Source organism: Theropithecus gelada, chromosome 19 (genome assembly GCF_003255815.1).
Source record: "Theropithecus gelada isolate Dixy chromosome 19, Tgel_1.0, whole genome shotgun sequence".
Lineage (NCBI taxonomy): Eukaryota > Metazoa > Chordata > Mammalia > Primates > Cercopithecidae > Theropithecus > Theropithecus gelada.
This window is the reverse complement of record NC_037687.1, coordinates 24,662,530-24,690,223: the sequence shown is the minus strand read 5'-3', so window position 1 is coordinate 24,690,223 and position 27,694 is coordinate 24,662,530. Positions and strand designations below refer to the sequence as shown.

Genomic DNA, 27,694 nt, shown 5'->3' with positions numbered 1-27,694 from the left:
AATTTTTTAGCACGCTGTCTTCAGCTTTTTTTTTTCCTAAGTCTCACTCTGTCGCCCAGGCTGAAGTGCAGTGGCACGATCTCGGCCCACTGCAACCTCCACCTCCCCGGTTCAAGCGATTCTCCTCCCTCAGACTCCCAAGTAGCTGGGATTACGGGCGTGAGCCACCATACCCGGCTAATATTTGTATTTTAGTAGAGCGGGGTTTCGCCATGTTGGCCGGGCTGGTCTCAAACTCATGACCTCAGGTGAGCCGCCCGCCTCGGCCTCCCAAAGTGCTGGGATTACAGGCGTGAGCCACTGCGCCCGGCCCTCTTCATCTATTTTTTATGAAACCAGAGTTAGAGAACGTCTTAAGTTTTTGTTTCCAGTCTCTCAACTACTTCACCGGTCTCCCCAAAGCATTTCCAGTACTGGCCGGTAGAGGGAGCAAGAAAAAGCAGAATGGTTTCCTTTTCCCACAAACGCCTTTCCAAGTGAAGAAACGGGCGAAACCAGCCGTGGGGCGGGACTAAGATCTGCGCAGAACTGTCAAACCCGGGCTTGGGCCCCGAGTTGTCACGTGAGTGTCCGCGGTCAGCTGACTCTGCCGGAGTACTTCAGGGAGGGCGCGGGTGGCCCCCCTAACAACGCGAGCCGAGGGCTGCTGCTGATTGGTGGAGGAGGATCCAGCGGCAACACCGTGGGGCGGGGCCTCGGCGGTGAGTATTGCCATTGCCTTCCGCAGGGTCACGTGGGAGGTGAGGTACAGAGCGCTGAGGAGAAAGTGGGGCGTCGTTGTCCTGTGTGTGCGCATGCGTTGAGGTCTCGGGACGCCGATTGGGGGGTCCCGAGTCACGGGCGGCGTGCGGCGGCTGGTGGGGGCGTGGCCGGCGGAGCGGGCGCCGCGCTACGAGGCCTCTGGTTGGCCAGCACGAGTCACGTGATTCCGGGCCGCAGGCGCCGCGCGCCGGTGCGACGTCAACGCAGCCGGGCGACTTCTCCCGATCTGTGTTCCGCGGCCCGGCCGCGGCTGAGTCTTCCCAGGGCCAGTGTCGGGCGCTTTGCTGATTCCTTTTGTGGCCGCCATGGACAATTCCGGGAAAGAAGCGGAGGCGATGGCGCTGTTGGCCGAGGCGGAGCGCAAAGTGAAGAACTCGCAGTCCTTCTTCTCTGGCCTCTTTGGGTGAGAACCGGGCTGAGGGGTCGGCCGGGACCTAGGCTGAGAGGACGAAGGAGTCACGGTCGGAGGTGGCGGGTTAGGGCACGCAGAGCTCGGGCCGAGGGGACGGAGAGGAACCTGGAATGAGGTGACATGGCCTGAAGCGGCAGAGGCGACACAGGCTGAGGGCCAAGAGCCTGGGCCGGGGCAACACGGTTTGAGGAGAGACGGTCTGACATGGCGGAAGGGATTTGGGCTGAGGACACACGGACAGAGGCGACACTGTCTTGAGGCGAGGAAGGGGACCCAGGCCGAAGACAGGCCAGCGGGAGGGGGAGAACCTGAACCGAGGGAATACGTCCTGAAGCCTTGGAGGGGACCGGCTTGGGGGGAGGGAGGGAGTCCGGGAGATAAGCCAGGTCCGGAGGCTTTTCAGAGCTCTAGGGGAATGTGAAGGCTCTCAGGCGGCAGTGATGGGGCCTGGGGCTGGGGACGCCTGCCCGAGGGACTGACCTTTTCATCCCCCGGGGCAGTGAATTTGCGTGGGCCCTGGGCAGTGAGGGTGAAGGCTGAAGGGGGCTGACACCTTTGGAGGAGCTCAGGGCTTAGATGATCCTAGGAGCAGTGAGCCGCGTCTGAAGTGTGGGGGGGGTGCCTGGGGTGAGTACGGCCCTGGTTAGCAGTGACTAGTTTAAGGACAGCTGAGCGGAGGAACCGGGATGATGGAGTCAAGACTGTGGCGGTCTCAGCCCTTTGGGAGGCCGAGGTGAGTAGGTCATCTGAGGCCGGGAGTTCGAGACCAGCCTGACCAAGATGGCGAAACCCCGTCTCTACTAAAAATACAAAAATTAGCTGGGCCTGGTGGCGGGTGCCTGTAATCCCAGCTACTCGGGAGGCTGGGGCAGGAGAATCACTTGAACCCAGGAAGCGGAGGTTGCAGTGAGCGGAGATCGCGCCTCTGCACTGCACTACAGCCTGGCAACTGAGTGGGACTCCGTTTCAAAAAAAAAAAAAAAAGCAAAGAAAAAAACCTGAGGAGGCCTGGATTGAGGCTGGAGACTCCTGGGTGGGGGAACGCGTGGTGGTGGCTTGGCCAAGGAGATGGAGGGATAACAGGGAGAGACGGGGACTGAGAGAATCAAAACTGGGGATCAAATTCCTGCTGTGTGATCCTCGAGTAATGGGGATGACAGGAACATGCTGAGAAGAGGGATGGGAAAAGGCTTGGGAGACAGAACTAATGCATGTGACATGGCATAAAACTCACGGTAGCTCCTAAAAGCTGACACCACCATCCTGTGATAATTTTAGTGGCTTAGAAGTATTAAGAGCCCAGGTTTGAAATGTGGCTCTGCCACTTACTTCATGACTTTGGGTAAATGGTTTAGTCTCCCTGTTAAAGGAGATCAGAAATCTAACCTGCCTCCCATTTGCTATGAGTGTTAGAATTGAGCCTGGCGTGGAGTTACATCTCTGAGAGTGTTAGCTGTTGTTAATGTGACTTCCCAGAAGGAAACAGGTTTGGAGTGTGCAGAGAGCTGATGGGGTTCAAGGTGGGCGCCCGAGAGGAGAGGTCTGGGAGGGGTCAGGAGAGGGAGAGACAGAAACATGAGTGTGCTAAGAGGAGCTGAAAGGGAGCAGTAAAGGGATCCACGAAGACTTAGTAGGGTTGAGAGGAGCATGAGGCTCTGGGCGGAGGAAGTAAAGGGGGTTTGGCAGGGGGTGGTGGTGTGTGGAGGGGTGGGATCTGTGCTGATGGGGGGACCCGAAAAGGTCAAGGGGAGGCTGTGGAAACTGAGGGGAGGACTGGGAAAGGACTAGTGGACTTGTAGAGAGAACGGTCTGTGGTGGCCCCTCAGAAGCAGAGCCTGGGGAAGTTGGTGGGACTGGGAGTGTCTGCAGAAGGCTGGAGAAGGGGGTTTGGGAGGAGGGCCTGGGGATGGGAAGAGAGGGGGGTAGGAGCCTGGCAGAGGCTGGTAAGACACAAAGGGGAGGGATCTTTCCAAGAGAGGAAGGAACAGGAAAAGGGTTCTGGGCCACGCCCCTTGTTTGAGGTTGGATAATGTTTAGCAAAAGAACTTGAAGAACATGATGGTGAATTGCCTGGTGTGGAGAAACATCTGGGGCTGATGGACTGTATTGATTAGGTGAAAAATATTTTATTTTAGAGGCTGCGAGGAGACAGGGTGTGTGTGTGTTTTAAATTTTTCTTCACAAGGGGAGAAGTTCAGGTGCTGTGTTTGGGGGTGGGGCCACGAGCTGGATTTTTGGTGATAGTTTTCCTAGGTGGCTCTGGGTATCTGGTCCCTTTGGCCCGGGGATTAGTGGGCTGTTGGACTGTGTGCTTGGAGGGAGCAGCTAAGTCAGCCCCAAGGCACTTGCTACCTGGTTGGGAAGGCAGGATGCACAGCAAACGCTAGTAAAGTGGAATTACCTACTGTAAGGAAGGGCTCGATTATATCATTCCTGTGACTGTCTGAGCTCAGAGGAAGCAGCGTGAACCAGGGGGAGGCTCATGGTGAGGAGTGAGCTAGGTCCCAAGGAACCCCAGGACTTGCTGGGGAGTGGGGCCGGGGAGGGTGCTCTAGGCAGCAGGGATGGTGCAACAGAGATCTAGCATGAGGGGAAGTTCTGCCTGGAAAGACAGGGAACTGAGATCCAGACGGATCAGAAATGGCTTCCTGGGGGAGAGGTCCCAACCCCAGGGGGATGAACAGGAGTTCTGGGTGCTCTCTGGCAGGGAGCAGCACTCCAGGCAGGGGTTATGATGGAGTATGCCTTAGGAAGATGGAACACAGGGAGTTGCACGTTAGACCATAAAGGTGGAAGCGGCAGGTGAGGCCAGACTAGGAAGGCCTGGTGAGCAAGGGCTGGACCTGGAGGAGGCACTGAAGAGCTCCAAGGAGGCTAAGGGAGGCCCATCCTGGAGAGCTGCTGTTTGCCTTCTAGAAAGGACTGCAGCAGCTGGTGTGGGGGAGAGTGACAGCAGGAGGCTGTTGCAGTGCCGGTAATACTAGCAGATGCAGGTTATTAAGTGCTCTTTCTGACTCGAATCCAGGCCTGGGCCAGGCTCAACCTGCTGATAGATGATATGGATTTAGTCCTCACAAAATCCCCGTGGAGGTAGAGAAACTTGGGGGCTTAGAGAAGTTGACTTACTTGCCCAGCCACATGGTATAAGTGGGAGAGGTGGCATTCAAACCCGGTTCTGTGTGATTACAGAGCCTTCTCACTTAGCCCCTTTGCTGTGCTACCTCGGTAGTTTCTCCTCAAGGTTCATGACCATTTCTGGGCACTACATTTGGGAAGGCTGTTGGCAAACTAGGTGTGTTGGAAAGCCGCCACCCTCTTAACTGTGGTCCCATGGCCGTTTTCTCCAAGTATTTGAAAAAAAGAGCCGGTGTGTTCATCTCAGTTCCTTCCAGCTCCCAGAGGAGCTGACCTGGTGCTGTGGGGGTGTGAGTGAGGTGAGGGCAGAGGGCAGAGGGCAGGGAGGATGGGAGGGTGGCCTGACCGGAGCTTGCGTGCCTGGGAGCTGGGAGCACAGTCAGAGGCCAGCTTGGGAGGACCTGTTTGACGGGTGGGAATCACTCAGGCACGTCCTCCTCTCTGATCTGGGTTTGCTTGTGTTCAGCATTTCATAACCCACCTTTATTCAGGTCCTTGGTAGCTGCCGGGACTGGAGAAGGGAGTGTTGGGCCTCAGCTTGTCCTTGGTGCCTCTCCCTTCCCCTTTGGGAATCCCAGCAATGACAGCGTCCCACATTGAGGGTCCTCTGCTCCTATCAAAGGGCAAGTCAGAGAGCCTTCACCTGGGACGCAAGGCGGTGGGCGTCTGTGCTGTCGCCCGCTTCGGTGCTCAGACGCCGCCCTTGCTCTTCATTATTTCTGGGCTGCCAGACGCTAGGGGGCTTTGATGCACCAGCAGCCACTGAGGGCGACAGCACCAGCCAGTTAGGAGAAGCTCAAAACCATCCCTGTTCCTCCCCTTGGTGATGGGGGTGCAGCTCAAACTTCTGCTCTGGAAGCAAAAAGACGGAGACTTCCTAACTACAGCACAGTGAGCAAGCAGCAGAAGGGGACGGCTGAGTCCAGGCGCACTAGTTCCCCCTCCCTGCTGCATGTCTCCTGGTAAATCCAGAGTGCCTGCTGTGCCCTTTGGGGATCGTGCGGCTTCTGAATGGCAGCTCTGTTCCCTGGGGCTTTTCCTCATCCCTGATGTCTCCTGGCCACCTCCCCTGCCGCCAAAACAGCCAAAATAAAAACTTCCTTCCTCTTGGATAAAAACGTGTAGAGGGAGTTTCTTCATCTGTGAAATGAAAATCCTAGTCAACTGTTTCCTCGGGTGGTTCTAAAGATAAATGAGACGATGCGTGGGAAGTGGTGGGAGCACGGTGCCTGGCTCTGGTAATGTTTATTAAGGGCTCACTGTCATCTTTATTAGTAGGTATTGTCATTGGAAGTTGAGCTAGAAGTGCTGGAGAAATAGGTGGCAGGGTGTTCTGTATACAAACAGTGCATTCCCAAGATCAGATCTTGACAAATCAGTTACTGTTTGAACTACCTGTAGGCAGTAACTGCGGGACCATGGGAGGGCCAGCTTGTCTGTATAGGGCCTGCATGGGATCTTGGCTGAGACTGGTGTGGGCATGAGCTTCCAGATTTCCCTCCAGACCACCTTCCTCTGCAGAGCATGCAGAGACCCCGGCACCATTTCCAGTGGGCACCCTGGTGAATCACAGTGCCCTGCCAGCTGCCAAGATCCACAACTGAAAACTTGACATCTCTTGTCCAGTCTCAGAGTGGAGTCTTTCCTGAGAGCACACAAGGTTTCTGGGGAATCTGAGAATTCCTGGCTTTCCTGATGGATGGAACTTTGCTGCCTGGCCATACAAACATTTCTGTCTCCTTTTTGGGATGGGGCTACTGAAAGACAAGGGTCTTTGAGAACACCTTTTAAGGAAAAGGAAGCACATTCGCCCTTGATCTGTGGTGAAATGTAATCCCATTGGGGTGCAGGGGGGCATCCGTATAAGAAAATAAGAAACAGAGCGCCTGCCAGGCTGTGTGCCGTGTGGCAGGTGAGGTCCTGGCTCTGAGCTTGCCATCTTGAAGGGCCGTGGGCCTGTATGTATTTTGAGCATTGTGCAGTAAGGCGGAGGGTGGTGGGAGGCCAGGACTCTGGAAGCCAAAGGAGGAGCAGCACTTAGCGAATCTGGGGTGGAGATGAAGCCCATGCTGCGATTCTGAAGTAGGGAAGTGTGCCTGGAATCGGTCCTCAGCGGGGCCTGATGAGAGGGATGCTCTTGTTTACTGAGCGCCCGTGGTGTGACCGGCTCTCTGCTGGGCACGCCGTGGGGTGCTGCCTGCAAGATTGCTCATGCTTCAGCAGCACTGCAAGGTGTGGAGTCTTATCCCTAGTTACACATGAGGAAACGCAGGCTGGCACGCGATGATCTGGCACTGAGGCCAGGCCTGTTTGACTACTGTCAGCATTTATTTTATTTTATTTTTACCACCACAAGCAACTCTCTAGAATTCCTATTGCTGGGTGGCAGGCACCCCTTTGAGCGTATTTCTCTTCCTTTGTATAATGGCAACCATTTGAGCACCTCTTCCATTCTGTTCTCTGTGCCAAGTATTGAATGTGTGTCATCTCTAATCCTCACAAAGACTCCTCCCAGGCCAGATTCATTGTCTCTGTTTTATTTCATTTTTCATTTTTGAGAGACAGGGTCTTGCTCTGTCGCCCAGGCTGGAGGGCAGTGGCATGATTGTAGCTCATTGCAGTCTCCACCTCCTGGGCTCAACTCCTGGGCTCAAGTGATCCTCTCACCTCAGCCTCCCAAGTAGCTGGGACTGTAGGCATATGCCACCATGCCTGGCTAGTTTTTAGTAGAGTTGGGGTCTCACTGTGTTGCCCAGGCTGGTGTCACACTCTTGAGATCAAGCAACCCTCCTCCTTCAGCCTCCCAAAACTCTGGGGTTATAGGTGTGAGCCACTGTGGCCAGCCACACTGCCATTTTATAGATAAAGAATGGAATCTCAGCACTTTGGGAGGCAGAGGCAGGAGGATTGCTTGAGCCCAGGGGTTCGAGACCAGCCTGGGCAACACAGGGAGACCCCATCTCTTATTAAAAAAAAAAAAAAAAAGCCTTAGGGATAACTAGCCCCTGGTTGGACACTTAGCAAAGTACCTGAAATGAACTTCAGCCCAGGTCTCACCACCCCAAAGTCATTCTCTTTCTACCCCTTGTCCTTGCCCAGACAGTCATGTCACAAGAGGGTCCTGTGGCGATTTCAGAGCTGGGCAGTTAGCCTGTGACACTTTATCCTTTCACCGTTGTTAACCGGGGCCTGTGCCAGCACTGTGGAGAGATGGGAAAGTGAAGCTGGGCCCAGGCCCCGCCCCGCAGGAACTCATACCCTGCTTGGTCAGGCGGGGCCCACTGCAGAGTGGCGGGAGGCAGCTGGTGGTTTTGCACTTCCAGGTGATACTGGTGGCGGTGCCTTCAGGATGCTGAACCTCTAGCAGCTCCCAGCTCCGGTGCAGTCAATGGACCAGCAGGGCTGGTGGCCCCCAGCTCCCTGTGCCAGGGTGGACCCTGCACCACAGGCAGCCTTAACTTTTTCTGACGTTCCTTCTGCCTGTTGTCTTGTTACTGGCAGGCTCAGTAGGGGGCTGACTTAATTCATCCTCTTTTGCCTAGAGGATGCTCCACGCAGCTCCAGCAGAGAGCAGCCTCTGCTTGTGAGATGAGGGAAGCCTCGGCGGTACAGGTTCCTTGGCTTGTTTAATCTAGAGGAGGGGCGGGGGCAGGAACAGACCTTGTCCTCCCTCCTCATTTTTCCGAGGACTCTTGGGCATGGGGAGGGAAGCCTTCCTGATTACTGAGTGAGAAGCAAGGGCAGCACTGGATCCCCAGGGCCCCAGTCCTCTTTCACAGCCCTGCTGCTTCCTGGCAGGGTAAGCTTGGGCAAGCCCTCCACCCTCTCTGAGCCCCAGCTTCCTCCCCTTTAAAGCAAGGGCAGCACCCAAAGGGCTCTTGTGAAGAGCTGTGGGCTCCTTCTGGGGGAGTGCCCGGGAGCCAGGGAGCGCCATGCGCCAGCTGTGATTAAGGCACGTGGTCTCGAGAGCCGTGCAGGAGGTGGGCTCACAGGCATGTGACAGGCCCTAGGGCACCTTCCCCACTGAGGGTGCTGACTGGAGACTTGGGGCAGTGGGCCTTAAGTCTGAGGAGGAAGCCATAGGCCTGTGCCTGTGGCTTCCAGAGAGGCAAGAGAGATAGAGTGAGTCCAGGACCCAAAATGGGGGCCTGACTTTGTCCACCCTACCTCATGAGGTCCTTCGGGAGCTGCAGGTGGTGGGTCAGGGCATGGTGTATTTCTGGCAGCCAGGAAGTGCCTGGTGGATGGAGGAAGGAAGGAGGGGGCTGAGACTCTGCCCTGCAGTACCCCCTGGCCCAGGTCCCACCGGGTGTCTGTGCATTCCTGGCAGCGCCTAGCCTTCCATATGGCAGTCGCTGAGGTTGGTGGCTGTGTTTGGGAGACCTGAGACTCCTTCCTCCGCCTTGGAGGGGGAGAGAGCAAAGCTGAGCGGGTAATTATAGACAGCCCTGCATCAGGCAGCCCAAACCAGTTCCCTCTATTCCCAGAGCGGCTCAGAGCCGTGGGATGGGAGGAGTGAAGCAGAGGCAGCTTGGGGGAGGTCAGTGGGGGAGGGACAGTCAGCTGTCACATGCGCTGCCGCCCAGGCCCTCAGGAGAGGAGGCCCAGCTAACTTTTCCTTTCATGTACTGCTGTTATCTCCTGGCACATAATAAATGCTCGGATACTTGTTCCCCAGGTGAATAAATGAGTATGTGAATGGCTTCTTCAGGATCTTCCACTGGAACCTAGGCATGTTACTTTCCCCCTTTGGGGACTTCACTCCCATTTCTAAAAGAAGAGGATGGGACTCCAGAGATCTCCTGTCATCCCCTGGCCGTGGTAATGGGCAAAACCACGGGGTGCAGGGGAAGAAGGAGGCAGGCGATCATAGAGTTTCAGCCCTGGCAGCTGGTAGACTTTGTGTCTGTCCTGTGTCTGCTCTGTCCCTCTGAGCTGAAATAAACCCGGCTGGGTCTGACTCCTCTCGTTGTTGATTGCCTGCTGTGGGCCACTCAGTGACGTTGGTCATTTCTGCTCATCCAGGGACTGAGCTTTTTCAGAGAGTGCATGGAGCTGGATAGGACTTAGTCACACTCAAAAAGAAGGGAAGGCTGAGCTGGGGAATCTGTGGGGTGGGCAGACCTGTGATTAAGGTCTGTGAAAATGTCCCTTTAAGAGAACATTCCAGAGAAGGTCCTTCTGAGGGTTTTTTGTAGCCAGGCCCCAAAGGACCCTTCAGGATTCTCAGCCAGAGAAGGTTTTGAAAGTTTCTTACCTCTCCAAGGCCAGGAATGGGTTCTAAAGAAGTCATTCCAGGCTGGGCATGGTGGCTCAAGCCTGTAATCCCAGCACTTTGGGAGGCCAAGGCGAGTGGATCGCTTGAGGTCAGGAGTTCGAGACCAACCTGGCCAACATGGTGAAACCCCGTCTCTACTAATAATACAAAAATTAGTGGGGTGTGATGGCACACATCTGTAATCCCAGCTACTCAGGAGGCTGAGGCAGGAGAATTGCTTGAACCTGGGAGGCGGAGGTTGCAGTGAGCTGAGATCGTGCCACTGTACTGCAGCCTGGGTGACAAGAGCGAAACTCCGTCTCCAAAAGAAAAAGAAAAAAGAAGTCACTCCAAACAAGGCCCGAGGTGTGTTGGGCCGGCTGAGGTGAGGTGGGTGAGGGAAGATGGGGTGCAGCAGGGCAAGTGCGGGAAGAACACATTGCTGAGGGCCACTTCCCCGGGGACAGCAGAAGGTGGGGGACAGCATCAGCACAGCCCCAGAAGGCAGGAAGTAGGCTTTCATCTGACAAGATGACAGAGAGGATAGGAATAAATAGATTATTTACCTGGTGTGATGTGGATTCAGGAGACCAGGATCCCTGGCCCAACCAGCCCACCCACCCTGGGGGCATTTATTTGCCTGCTGACATTGCCAGGCCTGGCCCCTGATTGCTGGTGGCTGCTTTCCAGATAGTCAGTCTCAGTCAGTTTTTCCTTCCCAAACTCACATGATCAGCTGAATTACCTGGGCCCCCCAAACCCCAGTGGTTAAAAATCTCAATTGCAGGCCCCATCCAGACCTGCTGAGTGAATCCGAGAGAGTGTGGCTGTGGGATTCTGGTTTGATAAAATGAGCACTTCGTGTGGTTCAAAGGGATGGGCAGGTTGGCCACACTGAATCCACAGTGCAGAGGGAAGGAATGCTCACATCCCAGCTCCCAGAATTACCTTTGGGCCCCACCACAGCTGGGTTGGTATGGACAAGTTTCCAGGTACAGCATTGGGCCAGTTGACACAGGGTGTGGGATGAGATGGTGAGGACAATTTAAATGGGAAAATACCCACCCCTCCCTTTTCTCTTCCTTAAAAATAAACTCAACACTAGTTCTGTCAGTGAAGAGAGACCCTGAAATCCATTTGGTGGGACTCCTGAGTGTGTGGATTTTATTCTACTGATTATGTGGATGATGGGAGTTTGAGCAGTTACAGAGACTACAGACCTCGCGGGCTCAGCTTGGTTGTATTATTAACGGCAGAAGGATTCAGTGGGACTTACGGGTTTGAGGTACTAATGAGGTCCCCCAGGAAGCTCATTTTGTACATGTGGAGGTCGAGAAGCCAGAGTGAAGCTGCCCAAACAGGGTGCCCTTTATGTTTTTAAATTCCTGTCTATCTCCCAGTGTATCTCTACTGTTGGACATTAAGTTTTTGGGGGGTTTTGCTGTTTTAAATAATGCTCTGCTGAACATCCCTGTAACTTATTCGTTTTTTAGGATAAATTGCTCGAAATGTAATTCATTGCTGGACCACAGGGCCGAATATAAATCCTAATACTTAAAAATATGTGTGTGTGTGTATTTCTATGTATAGATATATACACACATATATACATATATACACATATCTATACACACACATATACACGTGTGTGTGTTTATGTGTGTGTGTGTATATATATATTTTCTTGAAACGATGTGCAAACAGTTAAAAAAAAATTCGGGTAGTACAAACGCGGGATGCCCAGTGAATAAGTTAGCCTCCCACTCCTGGCCCTCCTTCTCCAGGCTCCACCTGAGAGAAAAATGCTGTTACTAGGTTTTTGTGTATTTGCCCCAGAAATATCCTATATTTATATAAACATGTATGTTTCTATTCTTCTCACTCTTTTTTTTTTGTTGTTGTTAGATAAGGTCTGGCCCTGTCGTTGTCCAGGCTGGAGTGCAGGGGTGTGATCTTGATCTTGGCTCACTGCAACCTCCGCCTCCTGGGCTCAAGCAATCCTTCCACATCAGCCTCTCTAGTAGCTGGGACTACAGGCGTGCGCCATCACACCCTGCTAATTTTTGTATTTTCTGTAGAGATGGGGTTTTGCCGTGTTGCCCAGGCTGGTCTCGAACTCGTGAGCTCAAGCAATCCGCCCACCTTGGCCTCCCAAAGTGTTGGGATTACAGGAGCCATGAGCCACCGCACTCAGCCCACCCTCTTTTTTTTAAACACAAACGGGAACATTTTATATCTACATTTTAAAATAGTGCTTCCCGTCTCTTTGTATGGCTGTGTGGTATATATGCCCAGTCCTGAACTGGTAATGACACACTCCAGGGTTGCAAGGCACAGAATTAAGGCTCCCTCTGCGAAAGCAACACGATGTCTTAAACTGGGCTAATCCCCCAGAATGCTTTGCAGTCTCCTGGGGAAAGGGGATTTGTAGCGTGCCTGGGACCCAGTGGGCCCCCAGTATCCCAGGCAGGAAGTAGAAGAGGCTGTCAGACCCTGGGGTCGTGGTGGAGTCAGGAACTCTTCGCCCCACAACCCCAGCGAGCACCCAGTATCTACCCCAGTCCTCCTGAGTTGAGTGTGCCATTGTATGCAGGGGCGGGGGCCACAGCCTCAGGAGGCCTGCGGGAAGCTGGCTGCACAGGTGAAGGGTGAGGGGTAGGGGCACGTCTGTACCGGCACTGGAGCAGAATGCTTGCTTTCTTCTGGATAGCAGACTAGATTGTCTCCTTTTTTTCTTTCCTTTTTCCCCAGAGGCTCATCCAAAATAGAGGAAGCATGTGAAATCTACGCCAGAGCAGCAAACATGTTCAAAATGGCCAAAAACTGGAGTGGTATGTCATCTCCGCTAGAGCTCCTCCGAGGTGCTCTCCTCCTCCCTCAGCTTCCACTCACACAGGCCTGCCCCAGAGGTTGGCCTTGAGGGCCCCTTCTCTTTTTATGCCATCTCCGGCATAGGAAAGCCACTGGCCTGCTCTCTAATTGTTTTGTGCCTGCTGGGTTACTTTATACTCTGGGTCATGGGGCCTTGGAGAAAGGACGGAGAGGATGGGAATAAATAGATTATTAGACCTGGATAAACCCATGTGGATTGATGAGCTCTTAGAGTCCTCCTTAAATTCAGAACTTCGGGTTTCCTGGTAACTTCCTTAGTGCTTCCATCAGTGTCTGAATTCTAGGCTGGGGTGGTGGGGGGTGGGGGGATGTTCAGGTGATTCCAATAACAACATGAATCATGGCTACTGTTTGTTGAGTACTAAGTGCTCATCATTTAATGGCATTAGCACAGCAGTCCTAAGGGTCAGTCTGTAAATATCCCTGTTTTACAGATTTGGAAACTGAGGCTTGGCTTAGTCTTTTGCCCGGGGTGCCAGAACTAGTAAATGACAGAACCAAGATTCAGAAACCAAGGCTGTTACTGCAGAGCCTGAGTGTTTAACCTGCCCCAGTGAGGCAGGAGAGCTTCATGAAGGAGAGGGGTGGGGAGGAGCCCCTTGGGCCCAGGGAGGCTGGAGATCTGTTTGGGGCTCCCTGCAGGCCCAAGAAATCCAACAAGCCAGTGCATTGAGCCCTTTTGAAACCCATTTCATAATACATCTTTCATGTCACCAAGATCGAATTAAGGAAATACAGCAAGAGACCAGTGTTTGAACACAGGGAGGAACTTCCTGACTGTGGAGGAGAGGGGACCTAGTGGTAGGACTATGGAGGCAGGGCGCAGAAGTGCACAATAAAATTGATTATCATCATTTTGAGAATGTTGTTGGTTTCCCAAAAATTCAAAGAGTTATTCCTGAGTTTTCATAAAATATGTTGTGAATAAAGCCAAATGTTCTGTGTATTTTTATGCTCCCAAACTAAGAAAATTCCTCTAGAGAAAAAAAGTTTATTTTTTTAATTACATAGGTGTTGCTTTTCCCCTAAAATTTGTTACCTCTGCCCCCCAACTCTTCAAAGAAAAGCCCTAGGCCATTTTCCCCCTGGTATTATCCCCTTTTCTTGAATTTTTTTTTTTTTTTTTTTTTTTTTTTTTGAGACAGTCTTGCTCTGTCGCCAGGCTGGAGTGCAGTGGCGCGATCTCGGCTCATTGTAACCTCTGCCTCCCTGGTTCAAGCGATTCTCCTGCCTCAGCCTCCCGACTAGCTGGGATTACAGGCACGTGCCACTACGCCCAGCTAATTTTCGTATCTTTAGTAGAGACAGGTTTTCACCATGTTGGCCAGGATGGTCTCCATCTCCTGATCTCGTGATTCGCCCACCTCGGCCTCCCAAAGTGCTGGGATTACAGGCATGAGACACCATGCCTGGCCGTAATTTTATACTCAAATTTGGAACTCTTGAAAATAATAATGAAATCATATAGTGAAAATCTGGAAGGCTTTGTCTCTTCTGCTGCTCAAACTTAAGAGGATGGGGCCAGGCCTCCTGGTCCTCTTCCAGCTCAGAAACTCTGACTCAGATTCAGCTGGAGAAGAATGAAGGGGAGAAGCCTCAGAACTGAGCTGGAGGTGGTCAGCTCCACGAGGAGGAGGAGAGACACTGCTGCCTCCCAAACGTCAGTTAGGAGATGTGTGGGCAGAATGGCTTGGGACCCACAGAAGCTGACTGTGTGCAGATGAGCACAGGACAGACGAGGCTTCAGGCGCCGTCTCTTCTGCCCTCCCCCATGGGCATTGGTCTGCATGTACTCATTCTTGGTGTCCACATCCTGTTTCCCTCTCTGGACGTGCAGTTCCTAGAGGGAGCCGGCTCTGTGTTGTCCGACCCCAACTCCATGAGCCTCACAATTCACACAGGTGCCTTGTCCATGGGGATCTGCAGTGAAGGGGACAGAATGTGAACAGAGGCAGAGGAGTTGGGAGAATCAGGAAGAGCTTTGGGGAGCTGTGGAGAAAGAAACAGGACTTGGAAAGGGGAGTAGATGGGAAGGTGTTAATGTGGTTTAATCTCAGTTGCTCCTTGCTTCCCAAAATACCCCTCCCAAGCCACCCCATGATTCAACCTGCACTTTGCCTTCTAGTGGTGGTTCTGGGCCCTGTGCTTTGAGGCTCCCCTAGGGAGGACTGCCCAGGCTGGGAGGTGCAGGAGGCCACCTCACTCTGTTTTATATCCTTCCCAACTCAGCTCTGTCTGCCTTCTCCCTGGATCTTTAGAAATGGTGGCCCTGGAAATACCAGCATAGCTGGGATTAGGGACATGGCATTTTACCTGGGCTTACCCTGGCTCTCTTTCCATATACCTGGGGCTCAGGGGCTTCCCGAGGCAGCTTCCTGCCGCCCTTAGAGACTGTCAGGCACACCACCAGGAGCCTCAGTGCAGGAGCCAGCAGACCTGAGGTCTAGGCCTCAGTCTGGGCTCGCTCAGGTCACCGTCGTCCTATCTTGGGAACTCTTTCCACATTTTCGAGAGACCGATCCACCTCCCAGGGCAGTGCCTCTGTGGCTTCATAAAGTGTGGAGCCCCACTGAGGCCGGGACCACCCTTCTCTTCTGTTCCAGCTGCTGGAAACGCGTTCTGCCAGGCCGCGCAGCTGCACCTGCAGCTCCAGAGCAAGCACGACGCAGCCACCTGCTTTGTGGACGCCGGCAACGCATTCAAGAAAGCTGACCCCCAAGGTGAGGATCTCTGTGGGCCACAGGGGCTGCCTGCCTGGCCCAAAGCGCCGTCCTAGCACCCTGCATCGAGTCCTCGGGTTTCCTGGAGGCTCTGGTTTTTCCAATGGCCGACATGTGATAGGCTGGCAGGGACGCGCCTGAGGTAGAGTGAGCTTTGACTTCAGAACTGGCTCCCTTCCTTCTGGTTGGCATTCGCGCCCTGCTCAAGTCTCCGCCCCCTGTCTACCCTGTCGGTGCAGCTGATCACCCCTTCCCAAGCCCGGAGCATTTGGGAGTGGGAGTTCCATTGCAGACCCACCACCTGCCGGGGAGAGAGGAAAATCTGTTCTGTTGTCAGAATTAACATGCAGAAGGGAGCAGGGTGGGGGGGATTTATGAGACCAGCCAGGTAGGAGTTGCTGCCGAAAAAGGAGCGGAAATTAGCCCAACCTGGCTTCCCTACATCCTGGGGAGGAATTAGAACAGAGCCCGAGATACAGTTGCCAGAGAACAAATTACTTAAACTGAGAGCGTGTTAGGGACAGAAGCCCAGTTTGGGGCTGACTCATGGTGAGAAAACAGTTTTTGTCCCCCTGGGTGCCTCCTGAAGAGGAAGCCCAGCCCAGTGTTTGTATGGGGCGGGAATTTTAATTTATTTTTTAAAATCTTGGTGCCAGGTACAGGTTGCTAATTAGAAAGCACAGGCAGTTTTTAAAAATGACCATCTACTGTCACTGTCATCTCAGGGGAATGGAAAATATATAAATCTTTAAAAAGTAAAAAGCAGCTAAATGATCTTGGAATAAGGGTCTGTTCTTCCCAAGAGAAGACAGATTTGCAGCAGTGCAGGGCGCTTCCTCCATGGATCAGCGAGCACTGGTTCACACACCGTATTTGGGAACTGCTGGCATACCCCTTTGTCATGATCTGAGACATTAGTTCCCAGACGAGGATGAATTTGTGTGTTGACCAGTAGCACTTCTCTGTCCTTAGAGTAACCAGTTGCTCCTCACCAGCCGAGCATCTCACACATTGGCCTCAGTGGTCACATGGTGGGGCTCAGGCCTGGCAAGAGGCGGAGGAGCAGCCTTGTAACTGGGTGGGCCGTGGAGCTTGCCTGGCTGGTAGCACGGGGCCACAGCGGGCTGCGTGGGTGATGCAGTGATGACCCAGGGAGACCCTGAGTTGGTTTTAAGCTTGACTTACCCCAGGAAATCTCCATGCCTTCCATTAAGCTGCCCCGCCAAGCCTTTCCTTCTGCTCCCTGGGAAACTGGTTGGCCTAGAGGCGCTGTCTTAGCATCTGTGATGTTCAGCTGCTGCCTCATCTGAAGTGACTAGAAGGACTCTCTGGGGCGGCACTGAGCGCCAGGCTGCAGAACAGTGAGTGCCATTTGCTCTTTCAGCAGACTCTTCACTTCCTGCAGACAGGCCCTACCTGGCAGTGGGATATGGTGGGGTCCCTCCCCTGTGTTTGATCTGAGCTTTTCTAGCTCTCCAGCTAGACTCTGCAGGGTGTGGGCCTGGAGTCTGGATGTGGCCCTTCCCTTGCCTTAGGAAGCTCAGAAGGTGGCTGAGGACTCCGACTGGTAGGAAAGTATAAAGATGATGCCACATCCAGGGCAAGAGGCCGACTTGCGCAGAGCTGAGGCTAGGAGGGGGAGAATTTGGCTAGGGGAGATCTTTCGGGGAAGAAAGGGGGCAGTTCTGAGAGGTGAGCCTCACTTGAGTAGAGCGGAGAGCAGGTGCCATGTCCAGAGCCCTGGGGAGGTGGTGCTGAGCAGGGAGGGGTGTTAGCGCAGTGTCCAGAGCTACAGCCTAAAGATGCGCACCCCAGCCATGGCTCCCAGTGGGGCAAGGGGCACACTGGCATCAAGGGCAGCGGCTGCTGTGTGTCTGAGGCTAGTCAGGCCTTACAGAAGGCCAGGTGCAGTGGCTCATGCCTGTAGTTTCAGTGCTTTGGGAGGCTGAGGCAGGAGGATCACTTGAGCCCAGGAGTTCAAGACCAGTCTGGACAACATAATGAGATCCTGTCTCAAAAAAAAAAAAAAACCACCTCACAGAGAATGTCATGTAGCAGCTGTGTGTGGCTCAGCAGTGCAGATGGTGGATGGTCTGGGAAGACCCTGCCTCCCCTGTGATCCTGGGCAAGTCAGTCTCTTGGGCCTCTGTTTCCTCATCTGTTAAAGCAGAGACTGCTGTGAGATGATGGAGTCATGCCCAGCGCAGCACCTGGTGTGTGATAAACTTCCAGTCAGGGCACCCTTGGCTTTCATCAGTCCAGGGGCCCCTGCCTGCCCTGGGCTCCCCACAGCCTCTGCCCTTGGCCGGGTGCCTTGTGAAACAGCTCTGGAGGCCCAATTTGGAACCTTGCCTGGCTTCCCAGAGCAGGTGGCCGGCTCCCTGGGGCCCTCGTCATCACTGGTCTCCTTGGCAGCCTAGAAGTCCTCTGTCTTGGGTCAGCACTTCCTCCAGGACTCTTTTCAGAAGGACCTGTCCCCAAGTGGCAGCTGGAGTGTGCCTCAGGCCTGGCTGGGCTCCTGAATTCCTCTCCCTCTACAGAGGGTGGCCTGCTGCCACCTTGGTGGCTCTGGGTGGGGAAGGGTGATGCTCATTTGTGTTATTGGTTCCTCGGTTACCCAACCACCGCTGCTGCTCAGGGCAGCCTGGGGCCAGCGAGGCCTATTCCCGGGCCTGACTGATAGTTGGGGCTGGGGGCAGTGTGTATACCTGGAGCAGGGACGCGGCCCAGCCCCTGCTTGTCCCCTATTTCCTCTCTAGCTGCCATTTACGGGGTTCCTACTGTATACCAGATGCTTGGCATCTTTTAACCCATTTGATTTCTTTGTGCATTCTGTGATTTGCCCCCATTTTACTAAGGAGGAGATGGCCAAGTGTAACCAGGAAGGGCTCAGAGAGGCAGAAGTCAAGCTGGGCATCGCTAGTAGGAATGACTGCAGGGATGGGCAGTGGCCAGGGCCATAGCTCCCCAACTTGGGCTTTATTGCTCTGAGCCCCTTTCCAGCCCTCTGTGGGTGGGTGCAGGAGGGGCCGGGCCACAGAGCTGGGTGTTGCTCCACCTGTCCGAGTGCACAAGGCCTGGTGACCAGAGATAAGAGTAGCAGTCATGAGTGTGTCAGAAGCTCGTCCAGGAGCCAGCTGGCCCAGGTGTCTGCTGGTGGTCCGCTGCTTTCCAGGCATGGAGGAGACTTAACCCCGTGAGTCCATGTTGCTGCCCGGGGGGTAAGCTGTCTCCCTGCTGCTGCTGCAAGGGCTGTGCCATGCTAACAGCAGGCGCTCCAAAGCCAGTGCCAGCAGGCCCAGGTGGCAGCTATAGATCTCACTGCTCACTGCAGAGCAGCAGCCTTTGCTGCCTCAGCCTGCAGGGTGCCAGGTTGGTGTCCTGGTCAGAAGAGTGAACCAGTGAGCAGCCCGGGGCCACCAGGTGGAGACTGTAGCCAGGTGGGGCGGGGCAAGGTGGACCACTCACTTCACTCCAGCTGCTGCTCCCCTCCTCCGCAGCATGGCCTAGCTCAGCCATTGCTTCTGGGCCCACCGATTACAGGATGTGTGTGTCTTCAAACTGCCGGGTTTAGGTTGTGTTCTCTCCCCGTCCTCCTCCTTTGCCCCCTTTTTGCCACCTTTCTCTCTTTCTGCTGCCACAGTCTCTTTCTGCTGCCACAGTCTCTTTCTGTCAGCTCCGGAACCTGGACTGAGTGCTGTACCTTCTGTCAGTCCCTTTCGGATCCCCAGAGGTCTTTCCGAATTGGACAAAACCTACAGACCCCAGTCCCCAGAGGAGTGCTTATGGATCCCACTGTTCACATGTCAGAAGGAGGGGTTGGAATCCCTGAAAGCCTGGCCACAGGCCTGAGACTAAGAGCCTCTGTTCAGATGCCTCCCCATGGAGGGGTTTTGAAGTCCCATCCAGACCTCGAGCCCCTTGAGAGCTGCCCAGCTCCGGCGCTTCTTGGTAGCACCCTCATCCCAGGCGAACATGGCATGGGTGACCATGGAGACCCCCACAGTGACCAGGAACTTTCAGATGCCCAGGCTGCAGCTCAGAGCCCATGCCCTATGACCTGTCCAGGCTCCCTGCCTTTCCCTCTCCCCAGCCCAGGCCTCCCTCCCCACAACACCCCTGTCCTCCTGAGATGCGCTAAAATGGTGTTCTTAAAAAATACCCCCTGAGAGCTCATTTCTATCTGCTAGAAAATGCCTCCCACTCATGCGTTTCTCTGTCCTCCAAATAACTTGTCAAAAAAAAGCCTTTCCCAAATTTAAAATCTTGCAAGAGATAGTACAACAAAGGTAGCCCAGTTCTTCCTCAGTGCCATCCTGGTGTGTTCAGGTTTTTTGGCAAAACCTTTGAGGAGCTGGTGGGTGGCAGGGCCAGGTTAAAGGGACTGAGAGCAGAGGGCTCCCAACTGCTGAGATATGAGGAACAGGGGGCAGTGGAGAGCACACCGAGGGCTCAGTGTTCATGACATCCAGCCTCCTCGTGCCAGAGGTCCAGGTCCTCCTGGTGCAGGGACAGAAGCTGCTCACGGTCCTGCAGAGATGGTGGCAGAGCCCAGGTAGAAGATGGCACCGCTGCCGCTGCTGCCTCCAAGACTACCTCAGATGCTGGGCTTGGCTGCCTCCCATGCCCCCTTCCCCTTTGCCAGCAGCTCAGTCCTTCAAGAACAGGGCCTTGGCAGGTCTGTCTTAAAACACCTGTGGGAGTCTGGCCATCAGCCTGGCCGAGCACTGCTATGCCCTGTCCCTGGGAAGGGACCTTCCGTATGGGAAGCTGGTAGCATCCTGGCAGCCCGAGGGGAGTAGGACTCCCCCTGAAGCATGTGCCCAGCAAGTCACAGTCTACAGAGTCAGCCCTCTCAACACGTTTCCTGGGGCTCAGGGATTCCGTCTCCTTCTTCCCAGCCCCTTGAGAGTGTGTGGCAGCCCTGGCAGCTCTGAGTGCCTATTGATCTCTCTGCGGGCAGCCAGGTGCGCCTGTGTCCGCCTCCTCTCCTCGGCTTCTGCTGAAACGACTTCACTTTCTCATGTCTCCTCCCACCTCCCTTTCTCTCCAGAGGCCATTAACTGTTTGATGCGAGCAACCGAGATCTACACAGACATGGTAAGGGCCGCTTGCTTGTCCTGATGCGCCTCGGGTCCCACTGCATTGCCCCGGCCTTGCGTCCCCTCCTTGAGCACCCCCAGCACTGTTCTTACTGTGTGGCCAAACCAGTTGGGGAGGGGGAAGTGGGAGCTAGGCGAATTAGGCCACCTGAGCTGGCCTGGGCTGGCTGGGTCTTCACCCAGCTCCCCACCAGCCTGACGGCCCCCTCACTCCAAAGGCAGTCATGGTTTTCATTCATAGAACTTAGGTTATTGAGCTGGGCACGGTGGCTCATGACTGTAATCCTGGCACGTTGGGAGGCTGAGGTGGGAGGATCTTTTGGGCACAGGAGTTCGAGACCAGCCTGGGCAACATAGCAAGACCTCTTCTCTACAAAAAATTAGCCTGGTGTAGTGGCATGCACGTGGGGTCTTAGTTCTTGGGAAGTTGAGGCAGGAAAATCACTTAAGCCCAGGAAGTTGAGGCTGCAGTGAGCTGTGATCACACCACTGCACTCCAGTGTAGGTGACAAAACAAGACCCTGTCTCAAAACAAAAAAAGAAATTGGGTTACCGGAGAGAGTGTGTCCGGCACTTTCCCTTGCCCAGCCTTCCCACAAGTGTCGTATTATTTGATAAGCCTCTTGCAGCAGGCCACAGGGATAGGCAGAGCCCACAGGAGGCTCACCACCTGTCCTGTCCCAGGGGGCTTTGCCAATGACAGATGCAGACCAGATGGGCAGCTGCCAACCGGAGCCAGAGTGAAGGGTTCCACCCAGGCCAGGGCTCCTGTCAGCACTTTCTCTCCCCTTCCTTCCTTGCTTCCCTCCCTCCCTCCCTCCCTCCCTTCCTCTCTCCCTCCTTCCTTCCTTCCTTCCTCTTTCTTTTCTTTCTTTTCTTTCTTTTCTATTTTTTTTGAGACAGAGTCTGTCCCTCTCATCCAGGCTGGAGGTCAGTGGCGTGATCTCCACTCACTGCAACCTCTGTCTCCCAGGTTCAAGCGATTCTCGTGCCTCAGCCTCTCGAGTAGCTGGGATTACAGGCGTGTGCTACTACGCCCGGCTAATTTTTGTATTTTCAGTAGAGATGCGGTTTCACCATGTTGGCCAGGCTGGTCTCGGACTCCTGACCTCAAGTGATCCACCCGCCTTGGCCTCCCAAAGTGCTGGGATTACAGGTGTGAGCCACCACGCCTGGCCAGCTCCTTTTTGTCTCTCTGCTTGCCCTGTCTCAGCTCTCCAACCCCAGGCAGGGGCACAAGCCCTACCCCTTGTGTTCAGGGCAATGCTGCAGGGATGACTGTGATTAGAACAATAATAGCAGCTCCCATTTATTATGCCAGACACTGCAGGGTGGTTTAATCCACAGCCCTGTGAGGTTGGCATTATTGTCATCCCCATTCCATAGTGGAGGAGAGGGGCTCAGACGAGTGACATGACTTGCCCAGGGACACGTGGCTACAAGCAGGAGTCACTGAGACCCAAAACAAGGTCTGGCTGAGCCCAGGACCTTGCCTTTTCCTACTGCCCTCAGCAAGGGGGTGGTGTTGGACCAGCCTCTGGGGCAGAGCAGTCAGGCAAGCGCCTGGACACTGGGTGGAGGCGGATGGAAGGTGCGAGGCCCCTCAGAACCTGAGGCCTCCCTGGGGAGCTCTGGGTGTGCATGGGAGAGGCTGACAGGTAGGTGTTGGCCTGGGGGCAGAGCTAGTACTCTTGGACAGGGGTCTCAAGCCCTCCCTCCCATCCTGGTTTCTCCAAATCCTTTTGCCAAGTGACTCTGGGCTGGTCCTTCCGCCTCTCTGGCTGCTATCAGAGGCTTCCTAAGGGCCAGGGCCTTGGCCAAGTGCTCGTGCTCACATCCTCTCTGGTGTCACACCATCTGTGCCCTCATGGACAGGATGAAATTAGGCTGAGGCTCTGGAGCGGCTTGTCACCAGCTCAGCCCAGCACGCACAGCCAAGCCTCTAGTGCTGGGGCCCTCCCTTCTCACCCCTGTGTTCCCCCTCCTCTCAGTGTTTTCTTCATACCTCCTCACAGGCCTGGCTGAGGGGTAGGAACTTGAAGGCTCATGGGTCAGCAGGGGTGCGGGACAGGGCATGCAGGTCATGAGTCACAGGCAGTCCCTTCCCGTGTCCCCTCCAGGGCCGATTCACGATTGCGGCCAAGCACCACATCTCCATTGCTGAGATCTATGAGACGGAGTTGGTAGACATTGAGAAGGTGAGTGGCAGCAGGGCCCTGCCTGGGCTGGCAGCCAAGACCAGCGCTGCTCTCTCTTCCCACCAGGGGAGTCCTCTGGTGTCTGAGCGCCGAGAAGGGGGCATGGGGCGCTGGCAGAGCTTGGAGAACGGGGTCTGGCTGTGTCCCAGATGGGCAGGGCGAAGGGTGTGGAAGCTTCATGGAGACCTCCTCTCCCTCCCCGCCCTCCCCTGGAACCCATCCCCCATGTCTCCCCAGGCCATCGCCCACTACGAGCAGTCCGCAGACTACTACAAAGGCGAGGAGTCCAACAGGTAGCCCCCTTCCTGCCTGCCCCAGCCCCTCGGGGACCGCCACCACTTCCCCTCACTCCTCCTTCCCACACAGCTCAGCCAACAAGTGTCTGCTGAAGGTGGCTGGCTACGCCGCACTGTTGGAGCAGTATCAGAAGGCCATTGACATCTACGAGCAGGTGGGGACAGGTGGGGATGGCGGCCCCCATCCTGCCCCCTCCCAGGGCCTGTGCCTCTTCCTAAGCCCCGGTGCCTTGTTCTGGAACCACCCCTCCCCCGGCTCGCCCTCTGCCTCTTCCCGCACAGCCCTTGCCATGTCATCCCCCCACTCCATCTTCAGTCTGGCTGAACATTCTCCACCTACGACTCCAGGCCATGTCAGCACCGTCTCCCTGGCTGTGCCCCTCCCACACCCCTCGCAGAGCTTCCTGGAGGGGCCCAGAGTGAGGCTGGCTAAAGAACCCAGAGGGAGGCAACGGGAAGAACTGCCAAGAGGCCCAGGGTGGCTGTGGGCACCCCACCCCATGGCACGATGGTCCTTATCCACAGTGGGAGGGAGGGAGTGTCACATGGGGTCCCCCCAGCGTGCACGGAGCCCTGGGTGATGGCCAAGAAAAAGGCAGGCAGCTGGCCCCTGGGGAGAGAAGGGTGGGCGCCGCCTCTCATGTTCCTGCCGCCCCTCTGCCCACTGCCATGCCAGCCTCCCGTTGGTCGTGACAGCCAGGCCGCCACCTCCCCACTGTCTCAGGCTTTTGGGAGCCCTCGAACACCTGGCTACAGCCTCCACCTCCACCCAGCCACTATCACACCCTGGTCTTGGTCGCTCACGCACTGGCCACTGATCTCCCCAAGCCAGTCCCTGGCTCCCTGCCATTGGGGTCCTGGGTTAACGGCCTCACCCTGGGACATGGACCCAGCTCCCAGCTGGCCCCCCAGTGCCTGGCAGTGGCTCTGGCCCTCTGACTGCTTGCCCTGAGCTCACAGTGCCACTTCCCCATGGCTACAGGTGGGGACCAATGCCATGGACAGCCCCCTCCTCAAGTACAGTGCCAAAGACTACTTCTTCAAGGCGGCCCTTTGCCACTTCTGCATCGACATGCTCAACGCCAAGGTAGCGCGCCCCATGCCCACCAGACCACCGCGCCAGGCCAGGTCCTGTTACCCCCAAAGATGGACGTGCTCCTTCCTCACGTCTGGCCCCTGCCAGGCAGCCTTTGGATGAGAAGTGTGAATCTCACAGCTGTGTTTCTGTGCTGGAGTCACCTGCCCGCCCAGCCCTGGAGGCTTTTGCAGGTCCAGCTCCTGCCTCACTTAGTGCTCTTTTCTTCATGGGTGCACGTTTTGAATCCTCGCTGCATCCCATTAAAGTCAGCACCATTGTCACCTCGTCTTACAAGTGAAGGTGGTGAGGCTGGGACGAGAGTCCCTTGTTTGAGGCCACATGGCTAGGGACCTGTAGCCCCAGCGTTCCAGATCTTTGTGACTCCCGTTGTCACGACTTTAGCTGTAGCTCACATGCCCACCTATTTTCGGGGCGCTTGGCAAAAGAGGGGCCAGAGAGGGCAGTGGGAGGGGACGTGGCCAGAGGGAAGGAGCTGGAGGGTTGGTGCTAGATTTTGCTTGGCTGGAGTTTTCCTGCCATTGCCTGGCAGAAGCACGGAGTCCAGGATTTCCTGGTGTCCCTGGCTGCCCAACCCCCTGCCTCACGGCCTGGGGTGATGGCCCCACACACCCCCCACACACACACCCCATAGAGCCCTGCTCTGCTGTGGGCACCGGTGGTGGGCAAAAGCTTGGGCTTTGTCAGACCAGGTTCACATTCCCACCCCATGTCTCACCGTGCCCTGGGCAGGTCACTGCCCCCTCTGGATCTGTTCCCTCACTTTCAAAAAGGGGCTCACCGTTATTTGACCCTCTCAGGGTCCTCAAGAAGCACCAGCCCCAGGCCTGCCATGGAGGATGTGCTCATTTGTCCCCTGCCCCAGCTGAGCCAGGTGGGAGGAGGCAGTGGGTACCTGTCTGAGGAGCCTTCCCCCTCCACCCACCTCTCCCTGCAGCCGTCTCTGCCAGCCAGGCTGGTGCTGAGCTCAGCTGTGGGAAGGTACTGACACACAGAGCCAGGTGACACCTGAGGCTAGAGGAGGGGCGCAAAGAGCTGACTCAATATCACCAGACATCCCCAAGTCCCCTCGGCTGCTAGGCCAGCAGCTCTGAGGGCCCTCTTGTTACTAACTCGTCCTCCCCCTTCCCTGCTGCCCAGCTGGCTGTCCAGAAGTATGAGGAGCTGTTCCCAGCTTTCTCTGATTCCCGGGAATGCAAGTTGATGAAAGTAAGTGCTGGGTGCTCCGGCCTCCCCCTTCCCGAACCCCAGATGGGGGTGGCCAGGGCTCCAGGTGGGACAATCATCAAGACTTGTCCAGTGGTTCTCAGAGGGTATGTTTATTTTGTTTTCTTTTCTTTGGCCATTTGAGTCTCCATTTTCCAGATGAAGAAAGTACAACTTGGGGAGTGCTGGAGCTCGGGATGGCTGGGTGAACACACACACACACCCCCCACATGCACATGACACACATCCCACACACACACCACACCACACACTACATACACCACACACTACACATACCACATACACCAAACACTACATACACTACACCAAACACTACACACACCACATGCTACACACACACCACACACGATACACACCTCACACAATCACTACACACACCACACACATATCACATACATCACACACGACACACACCACACACATCACACACTACACACACGACACCCCACACGACATACCTCACACACACGACACACACCACACACCAAACACACCACACACACACCAAACACACCACAGACACCCACCACAGACACACCACATATCCACACACACACACATTCTGTGTGATGTTCTATGTTGGTAAGGTTGCCCTGAGAGCTAGCCGTTTCTGATGAGCAGGGCAGCAGGATTGCAACACGCCCCTACCTGTCCCCAGTTCAACCCACACGGACTGACCCTCTGAGAGTCCTCAGGAAACCCCAGCCCCAGGCCTGGCATACAGATAGTGTGTGCTTTCATCTAATCCAGGCCGACCTCAGGTCAGCCTGGGCCCCAGACCCCTCTCTGCCATTTCCTTGCAGAAGTTGCTAGAGGCCCACGAGGAGCAGAATGTGGACAGCTACACCGAGTCGGTGAGTGGCCCGCATGGGGGTCAGGCCCCTTCACAGGGATGGGTCCCCTAGGAAAGCCGCCCTTCTCAGACATGCTCTCCCCTGACATTCACCCATTTTTATCTGGCCCCCAGCCCACTGTGAATTTCTTTCTCCAGTCACCCCAGAAACCTCACAAGTAGCCCCAAGAGATGCAAGGAGTGTTTTCCCCATTTTATAGATGGTGGCCTTGGCACCTCAGGGGCAGAGCTGGTGTTCAGAGCCACATCTGTCTGCTCCTGAAGACCAGGGTTTCTTGAGTCCCCCAGTTGAGTGTGTGAGACTCACAGTGGCCGCCTTGGGCACCCAGGAGGCACAGACTGGAAGGGAAAGGGTGAGAAGGAGAGTGGAGCTGAGGACACGGGAGAGGCGCCAGCTTCCCTCTGCCTGGTGGAGCCGCCCACGTGGCTCTCTCTCCCTTCCCTTTCTCTGTTCCCAGCGTTCCCGGGCTCAGTGGCATCCGGCTGAGGTCCTGATTCGCTCCTCTAATGGCACATGTCAAGCATTTCTCCCCAGGTGCCCCTTGGGAATGGAAGCCCCTAGCTGAGGACAGCGAGCAAATGCCATCCGGTTCCTCTTGCCCCAGACAGTGGGTGGCAACTCAGCCAGGAGCTCAGGGAGGGGATGCCCAGCAGGCTGCGGCTTCTCTCTCCCATGCCCCATGGCACTCAGGAGTGGCCTTTTCCGTATCTCCAGGCCTCAGTTTCCCACCCATTCAATGAGGATGCTGGACCTTTTTTTTTTTTTTAAAGCTACAATCTTTCTCCCCCAAGGGAAATGTTGTGCCTAGCATAGTCAAGACAGACAAGAAGGAGCTCCCCTGGCTGAGTCGGGGCCTTGAGCCCTCCCTCTGCTCCTTCTCAGAGACCAGGGTGACAGGGACAGATCTTGAAAACCTTCAGACAAGTGCCCTTGGGCTGCAGGGTTGGGAACAGGGAGGAGCATGGCCAGCCCATCACCTGGTGTGCCCTCAGGTGAAGGAATATGACTCCATCTCCCGGCTGGACCAGTGGCTCACCACCATGCTGCTGCGCATCAAGAAGACCATCCAGGGCGACGAGGAGGACCTGCGCTAAGCCCCACCCAGCCTCCCAGCGCCCGTCTTCCTGTCCCATCTGCTTAGAGAGAGGTGGGGCCGAGACTTGCTGGAGAGCTTCCCTCCTTTCCCACCTGGGGAGTCCCGCAGGCCACAATGGGCAGGTGGCAGCGGGGGTCAGCATGCGGGGGCACCAGAGGCCCAGGCTGCTGGCTGGACAGTCACCCTCTGCTCTCGCTACATCCCTTGCTCCCTGCCCATTTATTTAAGCCCCCATAGGTGCCCTTCACCCCCAAAACCAGCTGTACAGAATCTTTGATACAGACCTATTTGCTAGGGGTGCTGCCGGGGGTTTGGGGTCAGCATCTGGCCCCCCATCTCCTGACCAGCTGATTCATGAGGCCGGTTTCTGTCTCTCCCACTTTTGTCCCCCAGCCAAGCTCTAAAGCACATGTAGCCGCTGAGACTTGCTGTCTCTACGGGGGGCAAGCTCCTCTTCCCCCAAACTCTGGGAGCTTCCCCCAGCCTCCTGCAGCCCCGACCTCTCAGGTTAGACCCTGGGCCCTGGAGCTTAGGGGGTTGTCCCCGACCCCAGCCACACACCTGCTCCTTCCCTAATGCTTTGAGGTTTTCTTGGTTGGAAGCTGCAGCTGCCCCGAGAAAAAATAAAAAACAACACTTTTGCATGA

General features: G+C 55.4%; 1 protein-coding gene across 10 annotated transcripts; it reads left to right on the top strand.

The window, feature by feature from the left end:
- The first annotated feature begins 475 nt into the window (after positions 1 to 475).
- Positions 476 to 27,694, top strand: NAPA (NSF attachment protein alpha). 10 transcript variants are annotated; one of them, XR_003116962.1, is made up of 12 exons: positions 750 to 1,165; positions 12,318 to 12,397; positions 15,062 to 15,178; positions 20,232 to 20,278; positions 22,401 to 22,478; positions 22,716 to 22,771; positions 22,845 to 22,929; positions 23,757 to 23,861; positions 25,011 to 25,079; positions 25,901 to 25,951; positions 26,944 to 27,098; positions 27,441 to 27,691. XR_003116962.1 is itself a non-coding variant. In XM_025369284.1 (11 exons), exons 1-11 carry the CDS (start codon positions 1,068 to 1,070, stop codon positions 26,955 to 26,957), a joined length of 801 nt encoding a protein of 266 aa, XP_025225069.1. In that variant the 5' UTR covers positions 476 to 1,067; the 3' UTR covers positions 26,958 to 27,694. The 10 variants fall into 10 exon arrangements, 8 of the variants coding, with proteins under 8 accessions (XP_025225069.1, XP_025225067.1, XP_025225065.1 ...); XM_025369284.1 differs by having other exon boundaries at positions 476 to 1,165; positions 25,011 to 25,083; positions 25,904 to 25,951; positions 26,944 to 27,694; XM_025369282.1 differs by having other exon boundaries at positions 476 to 1,165; positions 20,220 to 20,278; positions 26,944 to 27,694.